Source organism: Pongo abelii, chromosome 5 (assembly GCF_028885655.2).
Source record: "Pongo abelii isolate AG06213 chromosome 5, NHGRI_mPonAbe1-v2.0_pri, whole genome shotgun sequence".
NCBI classification, from domain to species: Eukaryota; Metazoa; Chordata; class Mammalia; order Primates; family Hominidae; genus Pongo; species Pongo abelii.
Window position 1 is genome coordinate 46952718 of NC_071990.2, and position 24419 is coordinate 46977136.

General features: G+C 39.6%; 1 protein-coding gene across 5 annotated transcripts in view; it reads right to left on the minus strand.

The window, feature by feature from the left end:
• Positions 1-6238: 6238 nt before the first annotated feature.
• Positions 6239-24419, minus strand: part of PLA2G7 (phospholipase A2 group VII) — a 38466-nt gene continuing 20285 nt past the window's right edge. For all 5 annotated transcript variants that reach the window (XM_054557607.1, XM_054557605.1, XM_054557604.1 and 2 more), the window contains 10 exons: positions 18663-18784; positions 18072-18216; positions 16137-16230; positions 13962-14030; positions 13189-13312; positions 12243-12356; positions 11041-11132; positions 9692-9862; positions 6853-7001; positions 6239-6397 (listed from right to left, as the gene is read on the minus strand). In XM_054557607.1, coding sequence (XP_054413582.1) covers positions 6261-6397; positions 6853-7001; positions 9692-9862; positions 11041-11132; positions 12243-12356; positions 13189-13312; positions 13962-14030; positions 16137-16230; positions 18072-18216; positions 18663-18758 — 1191 coding nt within the window. In that variant the 5' untranslated portion in view covers positions 18759-18784 and the 3' untranslated portion in view covers positions 6239-6260. The remainder of the gene's footprint in view (positions 6398-6852; positions 7002-9691; positions 9863-11040; positions 11133-12242; positions 12357-13188; positions 13313-13961; positions 14031-16136; positions 16231-18071; positions 18217-18662; positions 18785-24419) is intronic.

The following is a 24419-nucleotide window of genomic DNA, read 5'->3' on the forward strand; positions in this document are numbered from 1 at the left end:
GGGCTGAGACAATGGAGTTTTCTAGATATACAATCATGTCATCTGCAAACAGGGACAATTTGACTTCCTCTTTTCCTAAGTGAATACCCTTTATTTCCTTCTCCTGCCTAATTGCCCTGGCCAGAACGTCCAACACTATGTTGAATAGGAGTGGTGAGAGAGGGCATCCCTGTCTTGTGCCAGTTTTCAAAGGGAATGCTTCCAGTTTTTGCCCATTCAGTATGATATTGGCTGTGGGTTTGTCATAGATAGCTCTTATTATTTTGAGATATGTCCCATTAATGCCTAATTTATTGAGAATTTTTAGTGTGAAGCGTTGTTGAATTTTGTCAAAGGCCTTTTCTGCGTCTATTGAGATAATCATGTGGTTTTTGTCTTTGGTTCTGTTTATATGCTGGATTACATTTATTGATTTGCGTATATTGAAGCAGCCTTGCATCCCAGGGATGAAGCCCACTTGATCATGGTGGATAAGCTTTTGATGTGCTGCTGGATTCAGTTTGCCAGTATTTTATTGAGGATTTTTGCATCAATGTTCATCAAGGATATTCGTCTAAAGTTCTCTTTTTTGGTTGTGTCTCTGCCTGGCTTTGGTATCAGGATGATGCTGGCCTCATAAAATGAGTTAGGGAGGATTCCCTCTTTTTCTATTGATTGGAATAGTTTCAGAAGGAATGGTACCAGTTCCTCCTTGTACCTCTGGTAGAATTCAGCTGTGAATCCATCTGGTCCTGGACTCTTTGGTTGGTAAGCTATTGATTATTGCCACAATTTCAGAGCCTGTTATTGGTCTATTCAGAGATTCAACTTCTTCCTGGTTTAGTCTTGGGAGGGTGTATGTGTCGAGGAATTTATCCATTTCTTCTAGATTTTCTAGTTTATTTGTGTAGAGGTGTTTGTAGTATTCTCTGATGGTAGTTTGTATTTCTGTGGGATCGATGGTGATATCCCCTTTATCATTTTTTATTGCATCTATTTGATTCTTCTCTCTTTTTTTCTTTATTAGTCTTGCTAGTGGTCTATCAATTTTGTTGATCTTTTCAAAAAACCAGCTCCTGGATTCATCAATTTTTTGAAGGGTTTTTTGTGTCTCTATTTCCTTCAGTTCTGCTCTGATTTTAGTTATTTCTTGCCTTCTGCTAGCTTTTGAATGTGTTTGCTCTTGCTTTTCTAGTTCTTTTAATTGTGATGTTAGGGTGTCAATTTTGGATCTTTCCTGCTTTCTCTTGTGGGCATTTAGTGCTATAAATTTCCCTCTACACGCTGCTTTGAATGCGTCCCAGAGATTCTGGTATGTTGTGTCTTTGTTCTCGTTGGTTTCAAAGAACATCTTTATTTCTGCCTTCATTTCATTATGTACCTAGTAGTCATTCAGGAGCAGGTTGTTCAGTTTCCATGTAGTTGAGCAGTTTTGAGTGAGTTTCTTAATCCTGAGTTCTAGTTTGATTGCACTGTGGTCTGAGAGACAGTTTGTTATAATTTCTGTTTTTTTTTTTTGCATTTGCTGAGGAGAGCTTTACTTCCAACTATGTGGTCAATTTTGGAGTAGGTGTGGTATGGTGCTGAAAAAAATGTGTATTCTGTTGATTTGGGGTGGAGAGTTCTGTAGATGTCTATTAGGTCCGCTTGGTGCAGAGCTGAGTTCAATTCTTGGGTATCCTTGTTAACTTTCTGTCTTGTTGATCTGTCTAATGTTGACAGTGGGGTGTTAAAGTCTCCCATTATTATTGTGTGGGAGTCTAAGTCTCTTTGTAGGTCACTCAGGACTTGCTTTATGAATCTTGGTGCTCCTGTATTGGGTGCATATATATTTAGGATAGTTAGCTCTTCTTGTTGAACTGATCCCTTTACCATTATGTAATGGCCTTCTTTGTCTCTTTTGATCTTTGCTGGTTTAAAGTCTGTTTTATCAGAGACTAGGATTGCAACCCTGCCTTTTATTGTTTTCCATTTGCTTGGTAGATCTTCCTCCATCCTTTTATTTTGAGCCTATGGGTGTCTCTGCACGTGAGATGGGTTTCCTGAATACAACACACGGTTGGGTCTTGACCCTTTATCCAATTTGCCAGTCTGTGTCTTTTAATTGGAGCATTTAGTCCATTTACATTTAAAGTTAATATTGTTATGTGTGAATTTGATCCTGTCATTATGATGTTAGCTGGTTATTTTGCTCGTTAGTTGATGCAGTCTCTTCCTAGACTCGATGATCTTTACAATTTGGCATGATTTCGCGGTGGCTGGTACCGGTTGTTCCTTTCCATGTTTAGCGCTTCCTTCAGGAGCTCTTCTAGGGCAGGCCTGGTGGTGACAAAATCTCTCAGCATTTGCTTGTCTGTAAAGTATTTTATTTCTCCTTCACTTACGAAGCTTAGTTTGGCTGGATGTGAAATTCTGGGTTGAAAATTCTTTTCTTGAAGAATGTTGAATATTGGCCCCCACTCTCTTCTGGCTTGTAGAGTTTCTGCCAAGAGATCCGCTGTTAGTCTGATGGGCTTCCCTTTGTGGGTAACCCTACCTTTCTCTCTGGCTGCCCTTAACATTTTTTCCTTCATTTCAACTTTGGTGAATCTGACAATTATGTGTCTTGGAGTTGCTCTTCTCGAGGAGGAGTATCTTTGTGGCATTCTCTGTATTTCCTGAATCTGAATGTTGGTCTGCCTTGCTAGATTGGGGAAGTTCTCCTGGATAATATCCTGCAGAGTGTTTTCCAACTTGGTTCCATTCTCCCCGTCACTTTCAGGTACACCAATCAGACATGAAAAGATTTGGTCTTTTCACATAGTCCCATATTTCTTGGAGGCTTTGTTCATTTCTTTTTATTCTTTTTTCTCTAAACTTCCCTTCTTGCTTCATTTCATTCATTTCATCTTCCATCGCTGATACCCTTTCTTCCAGTTGATCGCATCAGCTCCTGAGGCTTCTGCATTCTTCACGTAGTTCTTGAGCCTTGGCTTTCAGCTCCATCAGCTCCTTTAAGCACTTCTCTGTATTGGTTATTCTAGTTATACATTCGTCTAAATTTTTTTCAACGTTTTTAACTTCTTTGCCTTTGGTTTGAATTTCCTCCTGTAGCTCGGAGTAGTTTGATCGTCTGAAGCCTTCTTCTCTCAACTCGTCAAAGTCATTCTCTGTCCAGCTTTGTTCCATTGCTGGTGAGGAGCTGCGTTCCTTTGGAGGAGGAGAGGCGCTGTGCTTTTTAGAGTTTCCAGTTTTTCTGCTCTGTTTTTTCCCCATCTTTGTGGTTTTATCTACTTTTGGTCTTTGATGATGGTGATGTACAGATGGGTTTTTGGTGTGGATGTCCTTTCTGTTTCTTAGTTTTCCTTCTAACAGACGGGACCCTCAGCTGCAGGTCTATGGGGGTTTGCTAGAGGTCCACTCCAGACTCTGTTTGCCTGGGTATCTGCAGCGGTGGCTGCAGAACAGCGTATTTTCGTGAACCGGAAATGCTGCTGTCTGATCGTTCCTCTGGAAGTTTTGTCTCAGAGGAATACCCTGCCGTGTGAGGTGTCAGTCTGCCCCTACTGGGGGGTGCCTCCCAGTTAGGCTGCTCAGGGGTCAGGGGTCAGGGACCCACTTGAGGCAGTCTGCCGGTTCTCAGATCTCCAGCTGCGTGCTGGGAGAACCACTGCTCTCTTCAAAGCTGTCAGACAGGGACATTTAAGTCTGCAGAGGTTACTGCTGTCTTTTTGTTTGTCTGTGCCCTGCCCCCAAGAGGTGGAGCCTACAGAGGCAGGCAGGCCTCCTTGAGCTGTGGTGGGCTCCACCCAGTTCGAGCTTCCTGGCTGCTTTGTTTACCTAAGCAAGCCTGGGCAATGGCAGGCGCCCCTCCCCCAGCCTGGCTGCCACCTTGCAGTTTGATCACAGACTGCTGTGCTAGCAATCAGGGAGACTTCGTGGGCGTAGGACCCTCCAATCCAGGTGCAGGATATAATCTCCTGGTACGCCATTTTTTAAGCCCGTCGGAAAAGCGCAGTATTAGGGTGGGAGTGACCCAATTTTCCAGGTGCCATCTGTCACCCCTTTCTTTGACTAGGAAAGAGAACTCTCTGACCCCTTGCGCTTCCCGAGTGAGGCAATGCCTCGCCCTGCTTTGGCTTGAGCATGGTGCGCTGCACCCACTGTCCTGTGCCCACTGTCTGGCACTCCCTAGTGAGATGAACCTGGTACCTCAGATGGAAATGCAGAAATTACCCCTCTTCTGCGTCGCTCACGCTGGGAGCTGTAGACCAGAGCTGTTCCTATTCGGCCATCTTAGCTGCCCTCCCCCATTTTTTTCACTTTAGTCATCAACTTTGAAGTGCATATCAATACTATCCATATTTTATAGGTGAGAAAATTGAAGCTTCATAAAGAGGTTAAATAACTTGCCTAAGGTCAGATAGCTAATGAGTCTCAGAGGCTTGATCAAACCCAGACCTACCTAACTTTAAAGCCCTTTTAAACATGATTTTGCAAAGTATAGATCTTAGCTTTTGGAAACAGATTTTAGCTATATGCTGCTTAACAGATATGTGACATGGGGAAATTATGTAATATTTTGAACTTTGATCTTCTCCATCTGTAAAGTAGTGATAATAAAACCTTTCTTGCAGTGTTTTTTAAGATTAGAAATAATTGATATAAAGTCCCTGAAAAGGAGTAGGCATTTGATAAATGTTTCTTTCTTTACCCTGAAAAATACTCAGTGTGCACTATGTTAGGTTATTTCTTTTTAACCTTAACTTATTAGATATTTTCAATAGTTATTTTCTCCTTTCAGCATGAGCATGCGCCACCAACAAAAGATTGTAAAAAACAAACAAACAAAAAAGTGTTGAATGGGACATCCATACAGTTGGAATGCTTATTTCTAAAATGAATAGGGAAAAGTTTTGCTAAATGAGACTGGGGTAAAGGTGTATCTCTGTGAAGCATTATCAGACTCTGAAGCCTAATGGAAATAGAATTATGAGCCTTAAAAACTGGTTATAATTTCAGTAAGTAGAAGGGAGAGAGGTTTGCATTAAAAGTAATTGAGGTAGATGAGTATATTACTTATTCCTGGAATAATGAATAGACAAGTTTGGCTTACTCATATAGATAATATAATGTGAATTGCTGGAAGCAAAGCTCAGAGAAGATGCGTTAGGGTCAGATTATAGGAAGCCTTCAATTACAAGCTGAGTTTAACTCCCTATTTTAAAAAATTTAATCTGAATGGCTATAGAAGTAAAATTTCTCAGAATGAGTGACTTTGCACCTGACACCACTAAGATAGGACTAGGGTACCAAATGAGTGGTATAAATTTTTATGTCCCTTGGGAAATAAAATCATTTTCCATGATTCCTATATTTATAAGTATATAAATTCTTAAGCTATATTTTTACCTCCATTTAATTGTGTTATTCTGTTTTACTACTACATATAGAATTGAAAACATTAAATAAAATTAATTGGAATATGAAGAAGCTAAATGTAATTCTGAATGTTTTATTATCCTTCACCGCCTTTGTGTGAGTAACTAATTTATTTTAACTGGAATCCCTGCTGTATGCTGTAATACCGATGGAAACTTTCTTTAGTAAGTAGAATGCCTTAAAGAATTAAAGAAAGTGTCAAAAATTACCAATTTTCTCTAATCCACTGCCTTTGCCTCATCTCTAATGTTCTTAACCCTTCTCTACTCCTTTTAGTCATCATTTGAAATTGTGTAGTACCACCAATCCTGTGCTAAAACAATGGCTTTTGCTTGTTCTAATTTTTCTTACCATGACCAAAAGTCAAAGAGAAGTGCTGCCAGATTCTACCTAGAATATCATGTTGCTATAATTAAACTCCACTGCCCATAGTAGATAATAAAAGGCAAGAAATTGTTTTTTACTGTATGTTTAGGGAGTCTTGTATCATTGCAACAGGTTTTCACTGGCATTTTGCCTGTTTTAATCTACTTGTCTGTCAGAGTAATGTAAAAGCAGTTTTTAACTTCAACACTAAAAAGGAATCATCTTTGTAAAATTAAAATTTAGGCTGATATGAATATTGTATACTGTATTCTTTCTTTACATCTAAAGGGAAAAAATTATTAGTCCAAGCTTCAATCACGATTACAGTATAGCCTATATTTTAAAATATGAGTCCTTTGGGAAAACACATTAAAAATCTCTCTCTCTCTCTTTCTCTCTCTCTCTCACATACACACACATACACACACACACACACACACACACATAATTTTAGACAGTTTTGAAACAAGACTTTTGAAAAACCTCTTTTAATCCTAATTGTATTTCTCTATTCCTGAAGAGTTCTGTAACATGATGTGTTGATTGGTTGTGTTAATGTTGGTCCCTGGAATAAGATTCTCATCATCTCCTTCAATCAAGCAGTCCCACTGATCAAAATCTTTATGAAGTCCTATAAAATATAAAGTGTGAATCAACATATTAAACTTTTGAGAGCATTAAACAGTTTGGTGCCCCTGGGTGGCAATAAAGATTTACAAATTACACAAGTTCCATTAGGATGGTAGAGACAATGTGCTCTGTATCAGCTGCCTCATGGCTGTTTTAGCAGCTGAATGCAAACGGGATAGGAGTGAGGCAACCTGCTGTCAGTATCCTCAACATGGAAGTCCACTCTAGGCTTCATACAAAGAATATTAGCTTTAACAGTTGGGTTTGCTTTCTATGGTATAGAGCATGTAAAGCAGCAAAATTGACTTTCTCAAATTTCTGTTTTCAAATTGATATACTGCTTTGTTCCACTGTAAACCAACTGGAAATAGTTTAAATGGTACTAAAGCTGTATTAAGATAGACAGCTTTGTCCTGAGATTCATCTGGTTTAGGTCATGAAAAAATAGTTTCTTACCTAAATGCTTTTGTAAGAATGCTAATGAAGCTTTGTTGCTAAGATCAATAGCTACATCTGAATCTATGTCTCCCTTTAATTTGAGCATGTGTCCAATTATTTTGCCAGTTGCAAAAGTGAAGTCAGCAAAATTCTGGTGGACTGAACCCCTAAAAGAGAACAAGACATTTAAAAGTCACATTGTTTGATAAAATTATTATTTTTTTAGTTAGAGTGTAAGAAAGATACTGGTCTTGTTGGTCTGCTTACTGAAAACCAAAGAAGAAATAAAACTTGTAATTTGATCTACTTAGATGTATTTCAAGGGTCACAGGCTGTTTGTTTAGGGATCCCAGAGTATATTCTTCTGTCCTCTAGAAAAACAACTCAAAGAATCTTGTTCTTGCTTGGCATCTTGATTTTAGAAAAAAATGATTCTTGCTTTTTAGTGAATTGGAATACTTCCAATTTGAATACTGGAATGTGTTCTGTGTTGAAGGGTCCCTGAACTCAGAGCCAGAGCCTGCCACCTGCCCTCACCACTGAATGTGGTATGTATTTGATGCTAGTCACTTTAAATTTAAATCACTTTAGATTTAAGCCTTAGAGGAAATAGATTTCAAACAACACCTTTCCCAGTATTAAACTATAAGCACTTTATAAATATCATTTGCACTGCTCTCTAAATTCATCAATAGCCTAACGTCAAGTAGAATGGCCTTTTTTAAGTCCTCATTTTCTACCACCACTGGGACATTTGACACTTGACGGCTTTCTTGCACTTTTTTTCTTTACATTTCCTTAACGTTGCACCTTCCGTTCTGACACTAACCACTCTATGTTCTTCACTGGCTCTTCACCCATTTCCCATTGGCTGAATGTAGGCATTCCTTATGATTCTTTTGGCAGACCAACTCTTTTCTCACTTTGCAATCTCTTCTACTTCAAATATTTCATCTATGTTATCATGTAAATTATGTAATCATCCAATTTGTGGCCAGACATCTGTGTACAGATTCCCCAGTTCTCAAGCCAAGAAATTGTGAAGTTAAAAGACATCTTCCCAGTCCTGCCCAAAGCTGCTCTGCCTCTTGACTCTGCTGGTTCTTATAAGCAAACCGTCATTCTTTTAGTCATCTAAGCTCAAAACAGGGCCACTTAACTCCCTCTCACTCTTCCCCACATTGTAGTAGGAAACTTGAATGTCAGAAACATAAAGAAGATAAACAGCAGGAATACAAGAGAATTGCAAGCAGAAGCTTGGATGATCTGACTGTGGAGAACTGGCTGGAGGAGGAGAAATGGAAGGAGCGGTATAAATGAAGGAGAAGCAGCAAAGAGGTGGGTCATAGTAGCCAAGGGAGCAGGAGGAGGGGTAGTCAGCAATGTTGAACAGATGCAGAGAGCAAGGTTGAGACTCTGAAGAGGCTGCTGGTGTGGCGTGCAGCAGGCCTTTGTTGTCTTTGTTTTGGCATGCCAGTGGGGGCCCAGGAAACTAGACCACAAGAGTCAAAGAGTGAGTAGAAGTAAGCACATGCAATAACTAATATTGGCTATTCTTTGAACGTTTCTAGCAGAGAAGGGACAAAAGCAAAGGTGAGAGCCTAGTAAGGAAGTAGGATTGAGGGAAGGTTAGGTGTTCTGTATTATTTCCATTTTAGAATTAGAGAGAGTTGCACATACACATAAGCTAAATGAAGTCCTTGCCTGAAATACCTAAACCCTTCCTTACTATCTAAATTCTCTTGATCTTACAAAATCCAATTTTAGTGTCATCTATGAATCCTTTTCCATTGGAAGAGACCCCTCTATTCTCTGAGCCCATAGTGTTTGTTGCCTATACTCTATATATTTCTTTCCTGCCTCTTCTCTTCTCCTAAATAAACCAGGTTTCAGATAGGAAAGGGGTGAGTTCAGGTCCATCTTTGCTTTGTAATATCTCATTGAGAGTTCAAAACCTTATCAGGAGTTCTTTTTTACCTCCAGGATACAAGAATTGCCAACACTTGATGGTACCCCATTATAGCTTTGGGGAATTTATAAACTCATATTCTTTCTCAACAGGTAAGTATATTGCAGGTCTCAATAGATAATCTGACTTTTTCTTTAAAGAGTTCCTAGCCCAGCCTCATGATGGAATAGTTCCCCCTAGCTCTACCTCCAAAAATCTGTAGGCATATTCTGGTGTTTAGATTAAAGTAGCATGTAGTATAATGCTAATTTTAATTACCACTGATATAGTTTGGATCTGTGTCCCCACCAAATCACATGTCAAATTGGAATCCCCAGTGTCAGAGGTAGGGACTGGTGGGAGGTGATTGGATCATGGGAGCAGTTTCTCATGGTTTCACACCATCCCCCTTGGTGCTGTCATTGTGACAGTGAGTTCTTGTGAGACCTGGTTATTTAAAAGTGTGTAGTACCTTCAGCCATCCCTCTCTTCCTCCTGCTCTGGCCATGTGAAGTGCTCATGCCCCGGTTGCCTTCCACCATAATCGTAAGTTTCCTGAGGCCTCCCCAGAAGCTGAGCAGGTGCCAGCATCATGCTTCCTGTACGGGCTGCAGAACTGTGAGCCAATGAAACCTCTTTTCTTTATAAATTACCCAGTCTCAGATATTTCTATATAGCAGTGCAAGAACAGACTAATATAACCAGTATATATACTATATACATTAACATTCCCATTTTAAAAAGAGTAAGACTAAATGTACTTAGAAACTGAGATTATCTAATTCTCTCCTTATTGAAAGTCTAAACAACCAATTCAGCAATTCTGTAATGGTTACCAAATGATATCGATTGATATTTACCCAAGCTTCAAGTTTGTTTCACATAACGAAATAAGTCACTAATACTTACCTGATTGTAATCATCTTTCTTTCTTTATCAGGTGAGTAGCATTTTTTCATTTTTATGATATTAGCAGGATATTGGAAATATTCAGAGTTGATAAAAAAGAGGGGCTGAGGAATTCTGGAATATACTTCATCACCCAGTGGAAACATCCATGCATCCAGGGCAATACCACATCTGTAGATATTTGTTGACAATGATGAAATTAAACTGGTTACATACTAGCCAACATTGAGGACATCCTAATAATGCTAGGATTGGTGGACACGCACCATACCAGTTTATTATGGGTTATCTCATTGGAATAAAGAGGTATTATACTTCAATGTGGGAAAGGGATATGATTAACTTCGTAAAGTAGCAGACCTGGAATTATACATAATCATTTTCTTTATATGCCTTTTAGGAATTGCAACCATTTGAGTGATACATCCTTAAAACTTTTTATTCAAAATAAATTTTAGAATACATAATAATTTCTTCAACACTGTGGAGTATCTGAAAAAGTATAATAAATGCACCTTTGTTTTCAGAGCTTTTATGCACCTTGTAGTGTATTTATTATAGCTTTTTTAGAGTAACAACTGGGCCCATTACTTTATATTTAGAGGCACTTCAGCTGACAAACTATCTGGGGGTTGAAGAAAAACATATGGAGCATATCATTTGAAAATGAAACTAACTTCCTTTTTAAAAGTAAGTTTATCCTATGTTTCCTGATCTTTTGCTAAATGGATGAAAGAAGAGAATTATCTTACACTGAAATGGACTTTTAAGAAATTTGAGGTGAAGTTTCAAAAATGGTCCTGCCCACTCTCTGTATGGTTGGTTCTATGTGATCTCATCAGTCTGGAATGAAGTAGTTTAAGAAAGAAAATGTTCCTGCAAGCTAGAAAACTGGGGTCTTGTCCCAACTCCTATTCAAATAATCGTAATTTTAGATCCAGCTCCATCTTAAAGGTGGAAGGAGGAAAAACCTAATTAAAAAATGTCCTGCCCACTGGAGAAGTCTGGCAATACTGTAAGATGACAATATTATTATCACAATCATTATGTCACAAAAAATTATATAAAGATAAATTTTTATGTGAAAAGTGTTAACCCCTTGGGTAAACAAGAATAATGAGGGAAAACATATGGGAGTAGGGGGAGATTTTAATAGCAGGAGAAGTAGATGTTTTAGCCTAGGAAAATGTATATAGAGTATTTTATGGGGGCAAAAGAATAGCCTTATAAACTCCAAGAGATCCCTTCTTCACTAAGAATTTGAATAAAAAATTGTATCTTACATGAGTTATCACCCGCCGTCTTCCAATAATTTACTATTCTCTTGCTTTACTATCTTATTTTCTTACCTGAATCTCTGATCTTCACTAAGAGTCTGAATAACCGTTGCTCCACCAAAAGAATGTCCAATTACTGCTATTTTTTCCCTATCGATAGAGTCCTATTTGAAAAAGCATGATATAAATTTATAGCTATCTCATGGTGTTAGAAGAAATGATTTTGTCATATAATTGTTCATTTCATGGGGATTAAATACCTTGATTTCTTATCAAATAGAATATACATATACACACATACATTTATACATACCATACACACATATACATATATACATACACATATAAAACACATTTACCCATATATATAACATATGTAAAGGTTTGAAAGTAAACTTAATGGTCTTTGTAGTCACCCACACTGGAAACTTCAACATCAGTTCTGACTTCTGCCTCTCCTCACCCCATGTTTATTTGTTTGTTCATTCCATGAGTATTTATTGAGTACCTACTCTGTGCCAGGTACATTTCAGTGAGCTTGCAGTCCATCAGGGAAGAAAGTTATACAGAGGCATGATGCAATATAGTACAGTGGTACAAAGGAGCACACATGACAGACAGCGAACCCAGTCCAGAAGTGGGCATTGGGGTCCAAGAAGGCTTCTTAGAGGAGGTGATGCTCAACTGGAGTCTTGAAATTAGGTAGGAGTTAGGCAAGGGGAAGGGTGTGTCAGGCCAAGGGGACAACATGTACAAAGGCAAGGATACAGAAGAGAGTGGCTGCTTGAGGGGTAACAAATTTCTTCATTGTATCTGGAGAACAGACCATCATCTTATTCTCTAGTTCCCCCTAATCCCTGCACTCCACATACTACACACACTTTTGAGTCTTTGCTCATGCTGCCCACTCTGTCTGATATTTCTCCACCGGCTCCCAAACTTGTGTCAAGTTTTCAGGATCAAGCTTAAAAACATGCAGGAGCTGTCCATGAAATAATAATACTTCCACAGGAGTTGAGTTGAACCATATGACATTGCTGTTTTTGTAGATCAAAACTGACTAACTTTTGGCAATTTCATATCTAGTCCAAGATAATGCATTCTTCATTGCCTTTACCTGTACTGCTTTGTGTGTCTATGTGTGTGTGCATTGGGGAGGGGGGTGGTTGCAGCCCTTTATCATGTTGTACCTTGCAATATAGCAGAAAATTAGACGTCAAAAAACAATAAAGAACTGTAGGACAAGAGAAAAATTACTTCTTTTTATAGCTTACCTTCAGTTGTTCCATATCAAACTTTAAATCTAATGCATTCTTCACTGGCTTTCCATGATCAATGTCAAGAATCAGACTGAGAGCTTGGGAACATTCTTTTGCTCTTTGCCGTACCTAATATAATTATTAGAAGAAGGAAATGACAAAGTAAAAAGTTATAACACTTATTTTAAAGTTTAGGTAGAAGCTGTATGTGGGAAAAATCGTTGGTCAGTTATAAACTGGAAATGTGATTATATTACATGCTACCATAATGACACAGGCCCCAGCTTTGCATATAGGTATAGCTTAGTCCAAATCCTGACTCTGTTGCTTACCTACTATGTGACTTGAGATGATTTACTTAACCTCTCTGAGTTTCCATTGATTGTATAATAATGCCTACCTAAAGGAAATGTGGGTGGACTCAAATGTAATAACACATGTAAAACACCCACTATAAAGAGGAAGCCAATATGCTTCACTTAACTTAACTGCCCTAATAGCTCTGTAAGACAAATAATGTTTTTATTCATTATTTTATAACAAAATTAAGTGGTGGAGCCAGGATTCAAACATAGAAAGTTGGGTTCTAAGGCCCATACTCTTAATTCTATTGTATACTGCCTCTCAGAAAAATAGTCTTTTTATATTGCCAGTGAGGAAGAATCTATTAATTTATTTTCTAGGACTTTTTAGATTCTAAAATTAGAAGTTTTAATTCAAGGGAATTCTGAATATTCACTGTCATCTCCCAAATTTTTGTATTTGCCTTTGTTTTTACTATGAACTAGATATTCCATTAAGGGAATTTTACTTCTCCAGGAATCTATTGACAGATCTTTTGGGAATGGGAAATAGGAGAGCTAGGAGCATAACTTGCCATGTGTAAAATTAAATTAACAAATGTCATCCTTTTTTACATGCTTTTAGGTCGCCAACCACCTCTCCTTTCACTGCAGTGTACCTGCTTATTTCGTATATGTGTCTCCTCCTCTTGTTTCAGGGTTCTAAGGTAGAGCCAAGACTTGTCCCCTATTTCTGCAGCAGATTGGTCCTTGAAATAGTAAGTTGCAGATGCAGATCTATCTCTATAATACAAGCAAAATTATTATTTATGCATGCTCCTTCCCTTCCTCATCTGAGCCATGTTTCTCAGTTCCATCCTTGACTCAACTTCCTCTGATCTTTTGACTTCCCTTTCTTCTTCCACTCTATATTTTCTCTTATATTAAAGAAGGCTGTAAAAGAGTTCCAGGAAAAAAACCTTATTGTCTATCGTCAAGTTGCAGGTAAACTCAATCCATTCTATCTTCCTAATTCTTGGAGGCAATGTTAGCCATGTTGAAACTCACTCTCAGGAATCAAATCCCGGCACTGCCACTTACTAACTATGTGACTTTGGGCAAATTACCCTTTATCACCTCTATATTCCTCTTCCTTAAAACAACAATAATAATAATAATAACCATCTCATAGGATTGTTATGAAGACTGAATGAAATGGTGTATTAAAAACATTTCGCATAGGACATGGCAGGCAATAAACACTCTAGAAATGTTAGGTGCTTTTAAGTCTTTTAAGTTGATAAACTCAATCTCCTTTTTTGCTCATCATGTTACCATACTTGAAAGTTCCATCAACATTTTAAATAAACTTTTATGAAAATTGGAAACATAGTTATGAGCATTGACATTCCCTGTAGTTGGCCAAAGAGCCCAATTATATCAGGTAACATACCTGTGTTCTACAGCAGCAACTATAAACCCATGAGATGCCAGGTCAATGCCAATAGCAGAATAAAGTGTCCTTCAAAACAAAAAGAGGGAAGAATTACAACTACCAGTCATGATTACAAGGCTGAGTTCACTAATAAAACTGGGAACATGGAGGCCATTACACCCCTGTAGTAGTGCCCTGGGGTGGAGTGGAGAGCTATGGTTCTTAAAGGAGGGTGATTTTGTTCCTTAGGGGATATTTGACAATGTCTGGAGGTATTTTCATTATCACAAATGTGGGCGAGGGTATTTCTGGTGTCTAGTCGGTAGAGGGATGCTGTCAAACATCCTACAATGCACAGGGCAACCCTTCACAACAAGAGATTATCTGGTCCAAAATGTCAAGACTACTAAAGTTGAGAAAATCCAGGGCAGTGATTACAAATATTGCCTTTGAGAGTTTTGGGTTTTTAATCTCGGCTCTGCCACTTCCCAGCTATATGATTTTAGGTAATTACTGCATTTTTGTCCTCACCTGTAAAATGGGCCTAAGAGTAAAGCATTTGTTTTAGGGTAGTTGTAAGGTTTTGCTAAGATAATGTATATAGGAAAGCAGTACAGTATTGTAGTTACAAGAATGAGACCTGCAGTCTGACCACTGAGTTTGAACCCTGGTTCTACCACTTGTTAGCTGTGTACCTTTAATAAGTCGCAATATTTTCTCTGTCTTGGTTTCTTATCTATAAAATGGTGATACTATAATAGTATGCTACCTCATCAGTGAGGATCAATTGAATTAATACATTTTCAGTACTTATATTAGAAACAGGTAAATACTTAACACATGTTAGCTATTATTTAAATGATTGGACTGGGTGAAATAGTTGAAAAATCATGTGCTAAGCACTGCATTTATGCCCTCTTCCACAGCTTCATTTGCACAACCTTTTCCTCATACCATGCATTCAATAGGAAATGTCCACAGAGAATAAAAAGGAGGTAGCTAGAAACTATGTCTTTATTGCTGAAGATACAGGACTTTTTCAAAGGGGGAAATGATATAGCACAGGGATTAGCAAACTTTTTCTGTTGAAGGCCAGAGAGTAAATATTTCCAGCTTTGTGGGCCATACAATCTTTGTCACCACTACTGAACTCTGCTGTTGTAGGACAAAAGTAGCCATAGACAGTGTACAAAAATGAATGGGTGTGGCTGTGTTCTAATAAAACTTTATAGAAATAGGCAGTGGGCTGGATTTGGCCCTTGGGTTCTAATTTGCCAATCACTAGTGTAGGAGAAATCAAATAGCTAGCTGAACTACATTTACAGTGCTGAAGATAATGCTTTATTGCAAGTGCTACCCAACTTCTTCCCAGCTAAAAGCCATCTCTCTTATTTTCTGAGTTTTACAATCCCCTGAGGTAGAAGAGAGGTGACAGGTGATAAAGTGGTGGAAGAAAGTGAAGAGGGTGGTTGTTGTTATGAAAATGTGCCACTCAGCTATCATGCTACAGACTGCATAGCTTACTAAAGACCCTATCCTGCTCCTGCCCCTCTGGATCCATCACCATGGTCAAGTGGAAGCTAAGCATCCAGTGAGCTGCTCCCAGAGACTTGGCACAGCATGGGTACTAACATTAGCCCATTCCTATGAGATACAGGACTCTTGATAAGCAAATATAGTCAAGCACTCCTTCCATTGGCCTGGCTCAATATTTCTTAGAACCATGCTTCAGTCTGAAGCTCTTCTTATCCAATCCTTCTCCCTTCCCCATCACCTTTTCAGGTGTCCAACCTGTGTCATGGTCCAAAGGTTCTCCCCATTTTTTCCCGCTCCTTCTCTTGCCTTCACAGATATTTCTCTTAATAAATGCCTTTCACAGCTAATCTAAAATTGGTTTCTCAAAAGTTCTAAACTTTACAGAGGATAATTTTAAGAGTGTAAATGTTACAATAATGAAGGACAACTATAAAAAATGCAACACCCTTTCTTCTCTACCAGTGAGCTGGTAGTAGGGAAAAAACTACTTGACCAGACAGGGCTAGGACTGATCAATAGACCCACAGCCAATTATTGAGGAACCCCAACTCCTCCAGACAAGGGCCTGCATGACATTCTAAACTCTATTTCTTTCTTGAATAAAAAAATTGTCATTTATTCCTGGAAGCTAAAATTGTTCAACCTCTCAAACATTACCTGAATGCCCCAAGACCATGAGAAAAAACAACAAGTGGATATTTTTCACCAGGCCTCAGAGGGGAATTCCAGTTTGCAGGAGTTGTCATTGAACCTAGACAACAATGGAAGGTTATAGTTAAGGTTTTCTCTGAGTGTTGCTAGTGAATTTAATTCATATCTCATTAGCATAAAATGCAGACCCATCTGATTTATATCTACTTTTTTATGGATGAATAGTAGATTCATTAAAAAGACTGCTACTAGATACCCACCAACCAAAGAGCTGAACTGTACTTTTTTTTTTTTTTTTTTTTTGAGATGGAGTTTTGCTCTTGTTGCCCAGGCTGGAGTGCAATGGCACAATCTCGGCTCACTGTAAACCTCTGCCTCCCGGGTTCAAGCGATTCTCCTGCCTCAGCCTCCCGATTAGCTGAGATTACAAGCATGTGCCACCACGCCTGGCTAATTTTGTATTTTTAGTAGAGATGGGGTTTCCCCATGTTGGTCAGGCTGGTCGCGAACTCCTGACCTCAGGTGACCCACCCGCCTCAGCCTCCCAAAGTGCTGGGATTACAGGCGTGAGCCACCGCACCTGGCGTAAGTTCTTTCCTCAGACCATAGGATCATTAACGATGAGTTCTTACTGACAGCTCTGGACTTAAGGTGAGAGATTTTCCTGCTTATAGGTGTATTCATAAAGGCTGCTACTTATTGCCATTCCCAGGTTTTGGAAAAATTTTAAAGGGAATGTTCTGAAACCAAACTACCCATAAAACCTTGGATACATTACACTAAGAGCCAGAATCTAAGAAACAGAGACTCTGTTCATTATGATTTGGTCATAATCATGCAGCAAAAGGTAGAGAAACCACTGACTTCATACTGAGTCATGGATGCAGCTCTGCCACTTCCTAGCTATGGATCTTGGGCAAGTTCCTTAAACTTTTTGTACTTCAGATTCCTCTTCTGTAAACTTCAGAAAATGATATCTCTTTCATAGGGTTTTTGTGAGAATTTTATTTAATTAGGTAATATATGTAAAGCACCTATCAATCACATTTTGAGCCCCTTACTAGGGGCTCAAAAAATGGAAATATTGTCTTCTTTCACTTCTCAATTTTTATTGTCACCATTATTATCAGCAATCATTTGTGTTTCATTTTCTCGTCTATAAAATGCAGATGCAGTCATAAAGACTGAATGTGATGATTGCTATGGAAGTGATTTATAAGTTATTTTGCAACATAAATATGCACAGTTATGCTATTTTCATGTCTGTTATAAGTGGTTTTTAAGAAAATTAGAAGCCAATGTTTAAGATGAATCCCAAAATTTGTAGATCGTTTTGAAGGTTAAATGTGAAGACACAATTAACATCAGCCCAACAGTAGTGTCTAGTTAAACAGATAAGGAAGGAAAAGTCTATATTAGTAGAATGTAGACAGTAAGTAAAGAATGCACATCAGATTGTCTTAGTGATAGGGGTAGGTGATGGGAATGAGAGTAGAGTCTCTTCATGTATGACAAGAAAGGCATTAGCTTTGACTCCTTTGTTTTGGATCTGGAGAGTTTGATGGCTTCTACTTTCTTTCTCTTTTTGTCTAACTTTAGCACAGAGCATGCGGGATAGTGGCCACACCAAATAACCTGCTATTCTCACCGCAGTATTGCCTTCTTCATGGTATGTCAGATGAAAACTAAAGAGCAGCCACAGAAAGATGTCAGAGTCAGTCTGATACTCTCGGCCACTCCCATCCAACTCAGAATGGACAAAATGAGAACCTTGATTCTGTCATAGTTGCCTGGGCTTTAAAGAAATACTTTCCTTATCATTTTAGGAGCTGTTTGGACTGGAGAAAAATCTAGTTTGGTCTTAACTACTTGAAATTCTTGTTGTTTTCAAGGTTTTCTTATATGCGAGAGCCTACAAAGAAGGATCAACAGAAATCTTACCAAAGAGTAACCTCAAAATGTTGCCCATAAGCCAGTGTGTTCCAAGAAATTTGCTAAGACCCCAAAAATATTCTTTATTTGGGATCCAAAGGGTGTCAAGGCAGTCATCATCTTGGGACGGATAATATAAACGCAAGAAGGTGCCCTGTTAAGAAAGAAATTAATGCACTTTTAGAGAAGTTGTGTCTCAAACATATTCCAGCAGCTATTTTGCATATTTAATTAGTGGGGACCCAAATACCTCTGTGTTCACAAAAAGGTCTAGAGAACTTTTTAGGCTGCTGTGGTGATTGAAGATAGTCATGAAAGAGAAACAGAAAAACAGTATTCTATCTCAGTGAAAGGAAAATATAAGCAGCCTGTCTTCAGGTATTAAGGAAGTGAAAAATAAGGTTTATAGAGAAATTAATCAGACAATAGCAAAGAATTGAGGAATGGCCAAACTAGTAAAAGCCTTCATAGGAAACAATACAAATTGCAAAATGAGTCATTCTCAGGTGAGAGCAAGGTCACATTTGAACACCTTCTAGTGGTCCATAGCGACAGACAATGTTAGAGTATCAGGATAAGTTGTATAAATCAAAGCATTACCTTATTAGTGTGATCAAACATTAAGTCTGTACAACCAACGGAATAAGGCCCATTTCCCCGGGGGATTTTAGTTTGGCCAAAGCTTGCAGCAGCCATCAGTACTTGTATTTTGTTGACCCATGCTGAAAAACAGGTAAATATTATCTCATTTGTCATCCATTACACATCAGATTTTATTATGCAAAGGAATTCCAATGGAATCAAGTTACTTCCCATAGTTTCTGGCCTTCTTTCTTTCTCAACCTAACAAGTAAAATATGCAATTATTGAGGGTCTGCTCTGTTTGAAACACTGTGTAGGGGTTTTGGAGGGTAAAGAGATGAAAGTAGACATAGCCCTTCTCCCAAGCTGACTTGGACTGTTACCTCCTAATGTTTGCAGCCTTGCCCTCTCATTCTACTTCTATCCAGAATACATTAAAGATGACTTCACAAATCTGTTTTTCCTAAACATAAACTTTATCTCACATTTCAGATTTGTGCCTACAACTTCTCCTTGAGCATCTCTACCTTATGTCCTTCCCATAAGAATGTCAAAATGAAACTAGTTTCCAAAATGAAACTAAATGACTGTCTTTCAACTCTCCCTTCTCACCTTGCAACCACACAGCCTGCAGCTCAAGAACTCCTCATCTCCTGTACCACAAGCCAGAAACCTGAAAATCATCCTACTCTCCTACCTCTTTCTCACCAACCCCCCTACATTCAACTAAGCCTCTATTTTTTTTTTTTTTTTTTTTGAGACAGAGTCTCACCATGTCTCCAGGCTGTAATGCAGTGGTGCAATCTTGGCTCACTGCAACCTCCGACTCCCTGGTTCAAGCGATTCTCCTGCCTCAGCCTCCTGAGTAGCTGGGATTACAGGCATAGGCATGTGCCACCATGCCCAGCTAATTTTTGTATTTTTAGTAGAGACGGGGTTTCACCATGTTGGCCAGGATGGCCTTGATCTCCTGACCTCGTGATCCGCCCACCTCAGCCTCCCAAAGTGCTGGGATTACAGGCGTGAGCCACCGCGCCCAGCCCCAAGCCTCTATTGCTAACATTAATTTTTAGCTTAGAATGATCTCCACAATATATTGCTGACCCTCTAGCTCAACTTTCTCATTTATGCCCTCACTGTCTCTTGACCAGACTGTTGCTCTCTCTCCTAACTGTTCTACCCACCTTGGATCTTGACCCCTTCAAACGCATCCTTTACATAGCTCCTGGAGGGATTTAAAGCACAAATCACACCAGACAATTCTTAAAATCCTTCAATGGCTCCCTATCAGCAAGTGTTCTTTCCTTGAAGGAGGAATGTATTGTAATTTTTTTGGAAGGCAGTTTGTAGGAGGAATTTAAGTCTACACATGCTTTCCTAAGCAAATACACTGCTACTTGCAAAAATGTGGCCTATCCTTCTAGTGCTCTGGGGTTGAAACATACTGAGGTTCACAGGTGCACAAGTTAAATCCCAAGTTTCTGGGCACTGCAAAGAAACCCTCCACTGGAGGCCCATTGCCTCATACTCTTCTTCTTCCTCTTCCCCTTAAGTTATACCCCTTCCTTGTGCTACAGTACTCCTGAGCAACACACTGGGCTAGTTGCTGCCACTGCACCTTTGTAAATGCTACTACCTATGCTTAAATCCCCTTGGCAAACTCCCATTCAAACTTCAATACCTTGGTCAGATGTCCTGTCTTCTCTGAAGCCTTCCCTGATTCCCCAGACAGACTTAATCATTTCATCCTCAATATTACATAGATTCTATGTGCATGTGTGTATACACACATGTAATCATTCTTCCTATCACATATTAAAATTATGTGTCTGCACGCTACACTAGGCTCTTTCTCCAGAGCCATATCCATGTCTTTGCATCCTCTTAACACAGTGTCTGGCACATAGTCAATGCTCAACAAATACTTGTGAAAATAAGTTTAGTTAACTTGAATGGCCACTGGTCTCTCTTGTTTTCCTTTAAACACTTTATCACATGCAGTATTTTACTCACCCACTCCTAAAACTACTTTTCTCTCTCTGGTGCAATCCTTCCACATACCAGCAGCTTCATCTGTTCTCATTTCTAAACCTCAATCAAATCCATATTTAATTATAAGATGTTGAATCCAAATATCAGTGTATTCAGACTCTCACTTTTCTTGACATATTCAGCTTGTCCACCCATTCCTTCCATTGGATGGTGGGAGTTGATTACTCTCTGCTAGCTAGCTATCAAGAGCTATGTTAGATAAGGCATCTGCATCAATACCATGGAACATTGCCCAGAAAAGTTTTGAGTCATGGGAAGAAACCAATTTACAGCCTCCACACTGGTGACTCATGTGTGAAACACCTGCCCATGATGAAGCCTTTCAGTACATAAGGCTCAGCTACTCGAAGCTGATCCATGGACCAGCATCATTGGCACCACCTGGAGCTTGGAAATGCAGGCTCCTGGACTTCACCACAATTCCACTGAATCAGAAAAGGAGTGCCCATTAAAGTTTAAGAGAGACTGGGCTGAAGTTCCAGACCACCTGCCTGACACACAGGTCAGCAATCCATGGTCAAATGGTAGGAGGTAGTTTCAAGAAAGGCAAGGGGAGAGGGGGTGGAGATGAACAAACCCTGAGAATTGGAGGGACGTGATTCTATTTTAGATTTCAGGTGTACCTCTTACGAGCTATAATCCTCTGGCCTAGGCAATTTGCTCCCCTCTCTGATCCACATTCGTAAAATGACATAAAAGCACTTGACCAGCCCACAGTACAGTTGTAAAGATGAGGTGAGAATGTAGGTCAAGTTCTTAGTACAAAACATGACACATAAGGGGTAGACAACTAATGCTGTTTACTCCTTCCCCAGAGTTCATTTACTTTTGCTAGGTAAATCTGTGCTGAGTCCTTAGGGAAGTTTTAGCAGGTCTAACCTCTCCCCAGGTAGATTCAAACCCCAGAAACTTTTTTTTAAAAAAACTTTACCTGCGAGGTGAACTTTCAGGGTCTATTTTGAATTACAAAAGGCTCTTCTTCCCTTAAAAGAGTATCTACTGAGCCATGCTTCTGGTGTAACAGGGGAGATGTGAAGTCCCAAAAAGGAGGACCTTAAGTCAGGGACACCTGCTTCTTCTGTGGTAAGCAGCCTGGTGCTACTGCAACCCCACCCCTAGGCAGGCATGGTGTGCCTGTGCAGGGCTTGCTGCAGGGAGACCTCTGGTTCACACAACTCGCTAAGGAGCCCCAGAGCCACAGCTGCTGTTGGAGACACTACCTCTAGAATTGGAGGCTCAGTTCTGGAGGCATGGGAGGGTTTCACCCAACACAAGCCTCTGCTTGTAAGATCTCAATTCCAAAGGACCGGGGAACATTTTCCAATAAGTTAGGAGTGCCCTGGTTGTCCAACACGTGTTCTCCCTGGGAAGGTTCCTCACTCAGCATTCAGGAGCATTCAGGTCAAGGTGAGGTCTGCCTGTTCCAGGACACCTGACCTCTGAGAAGGCCTCAGGAATCATCAGGCTGACCCAGGTTTTGGTATAGGTCTATGGGGTCCTATGCACCAGTGCCAGGGTGCCTGAGGGTGGCTGTGCAACAGGCTCCATAGCCTACAGCTGACCCGGTTATGGGCCTGGATTTCCCATGCTCTAACCATCTGTCAGGAGTCATCATTAAGAAAGTGGAAGGAGGAGACTCATCAGATCAAATGACCACTCACACAGTTTTGTGGTTCAGAATTTATAAATGTCTCTTCTTAGTTTTCTTCAACTTTATTTTAATAGGAGGATTGGAACCTATGGCATGCTATTAATTTTATTACATATTTTTGGTGGTGTTCATTTGTCAAATATTCCTGATGTTCAGTCTTGGGTTTGGAGATGAACTGTATACATGCTAGGACAATTACACTCTTATATGGCTTTATGTCCTCCATTAGCAAAGAGGATATTTCTAGCCCGTTCTTACAAACCTTTTTACCTGCATAGCCATATTTTCTGCGTATTCATTTAGTAAGAAATTATAAAGAATCACCTATTATTTTAGTCTTATTTAATAAACTGTTTCTAATACTTTAAACCAATATATATGCATTCATTTTTTTGTTTGTTTTGAGACAGAGTCTCGCTCTGTAGCCCAGGCTGGAGTGCAGTGGTGCAATCTTGGCTTACTGCAACCTCCTTCTCCTGGGTTCAAGCAATTCTCCTGCCTCAGTCTCCCAAGTAGCTAGGACTTCAGGTGTGCACCACCACACCCAGCTAATTTTATGTATTTTTTTTTTATATATATAGACGGGATTTCACCATGTTGGCCAGGCTGGTCTCGAACTCCTGACCTCAAGCGATCCACCCACCTCGGCCTCCCAAAGTGCTGGGATTACAGGCACGAGCCACCATGCCCGGCCTGCATTCATTTTTGAACATTTAGAATGGGCATTGCATTGGGCTCAATGCTGGGACTATAAAGATAAAGCAACGTCCCTGTCCTCAAGTTTTTGTCAGTCCAGCGACAGCCTTCCAATGATTTTTAAAGACAAAGGGATTTAAAAAATGTGTTTAAATTTTTACCCTGTACTAATTAAAAGTGAAGGATATAAATGTTTCCTGAATGATGATTTTCCCACCATCTAAGATATTACCTGTTCTCAATCCACGAAAAAGGTAGTAGGAAAAATGAACTTAATGTCATCTAGGATGCAGGACCCTTGAATTTGACTATAAATTTATTGTCTTAGTCACCAGTGTATCCTTGATGACTTAACTGATGCGTTGTAGGATGAATTGACCTGTGAGATATTATTCTATTTCCTATGCAAATGTAGATATAAGATATAAAACCTCTCCTAATGCATTCGTTTTCCTGGTTATGTAGTAGGGCAAAATTTAAGTTACTGAATTATGAAAGCTCTTTTGCAAATGCTATAGTAAGGAGTCACCCATCAAGCTTGAACAATTAGATCCAGAGTGACCCACAACTATCCAGGTGCACAGCTCTGTAGGTATAGTCAGTATGACACCATTCAGAAGCCACCTACACTGCTTTCCATAGGAGACTGGAAAGAGAAGTTTATGCATCACAACCCTCTGGGATGAGCAGTAATTTGCAAAGCTCCAGAAACAATCTTTTTCCAATTAAGGTCCCTCTTAGTGACATTAAATGTAGCCATCTAAAGATGGCTACCCCGTTTTGGCCACTCCTCCTGGGTTAGTCTAAGCCTTCCTCCTCTTTCTTTCCCCACTTACCACAAGGCAAGAAAGAATGAGCGATCACATCCATTCTCACCTGGAACTCCCTAGCACCTACTGGTCCCTACTTCTCTCTATTATCAGGTAGGAAAGATTGTTTCCTTTTGGATCCCAAGAACTGAAATTGTTATCTCACATGACTTTCCACTATTAGCCAGGACTATGCCTGTTGAACAAGACACTTGCTTCTTCTCCACCTCATGGAAGCAGGTTTTGAGGCTGTCTTGGAGTGGACTCCAGATGAGTTGCATTACTATGCTTGTGTGGGCATGCGTTAGGGCAGTCAGAGAGAGAAGGGGTGGCATTAAGGAGGTTCTCCGTGGTGATTGCAAGCTGAGCATCCAGTGTATCTTAAAATGTCCCATCCTGATTCTGTCCTGCAGTCCTGATACTGAAGAACACAAGTGCTTCTTCAATTTCAGTTGAAACAAGGAAAAAGTGAGAACCTCTCCCCTACTCCAGCAGAATACAGGATCTCCATAAGCCTTTAAATAGGACTTGTTTAGATGTGCAGATGTGCAACTTCTTGGGGCCCAC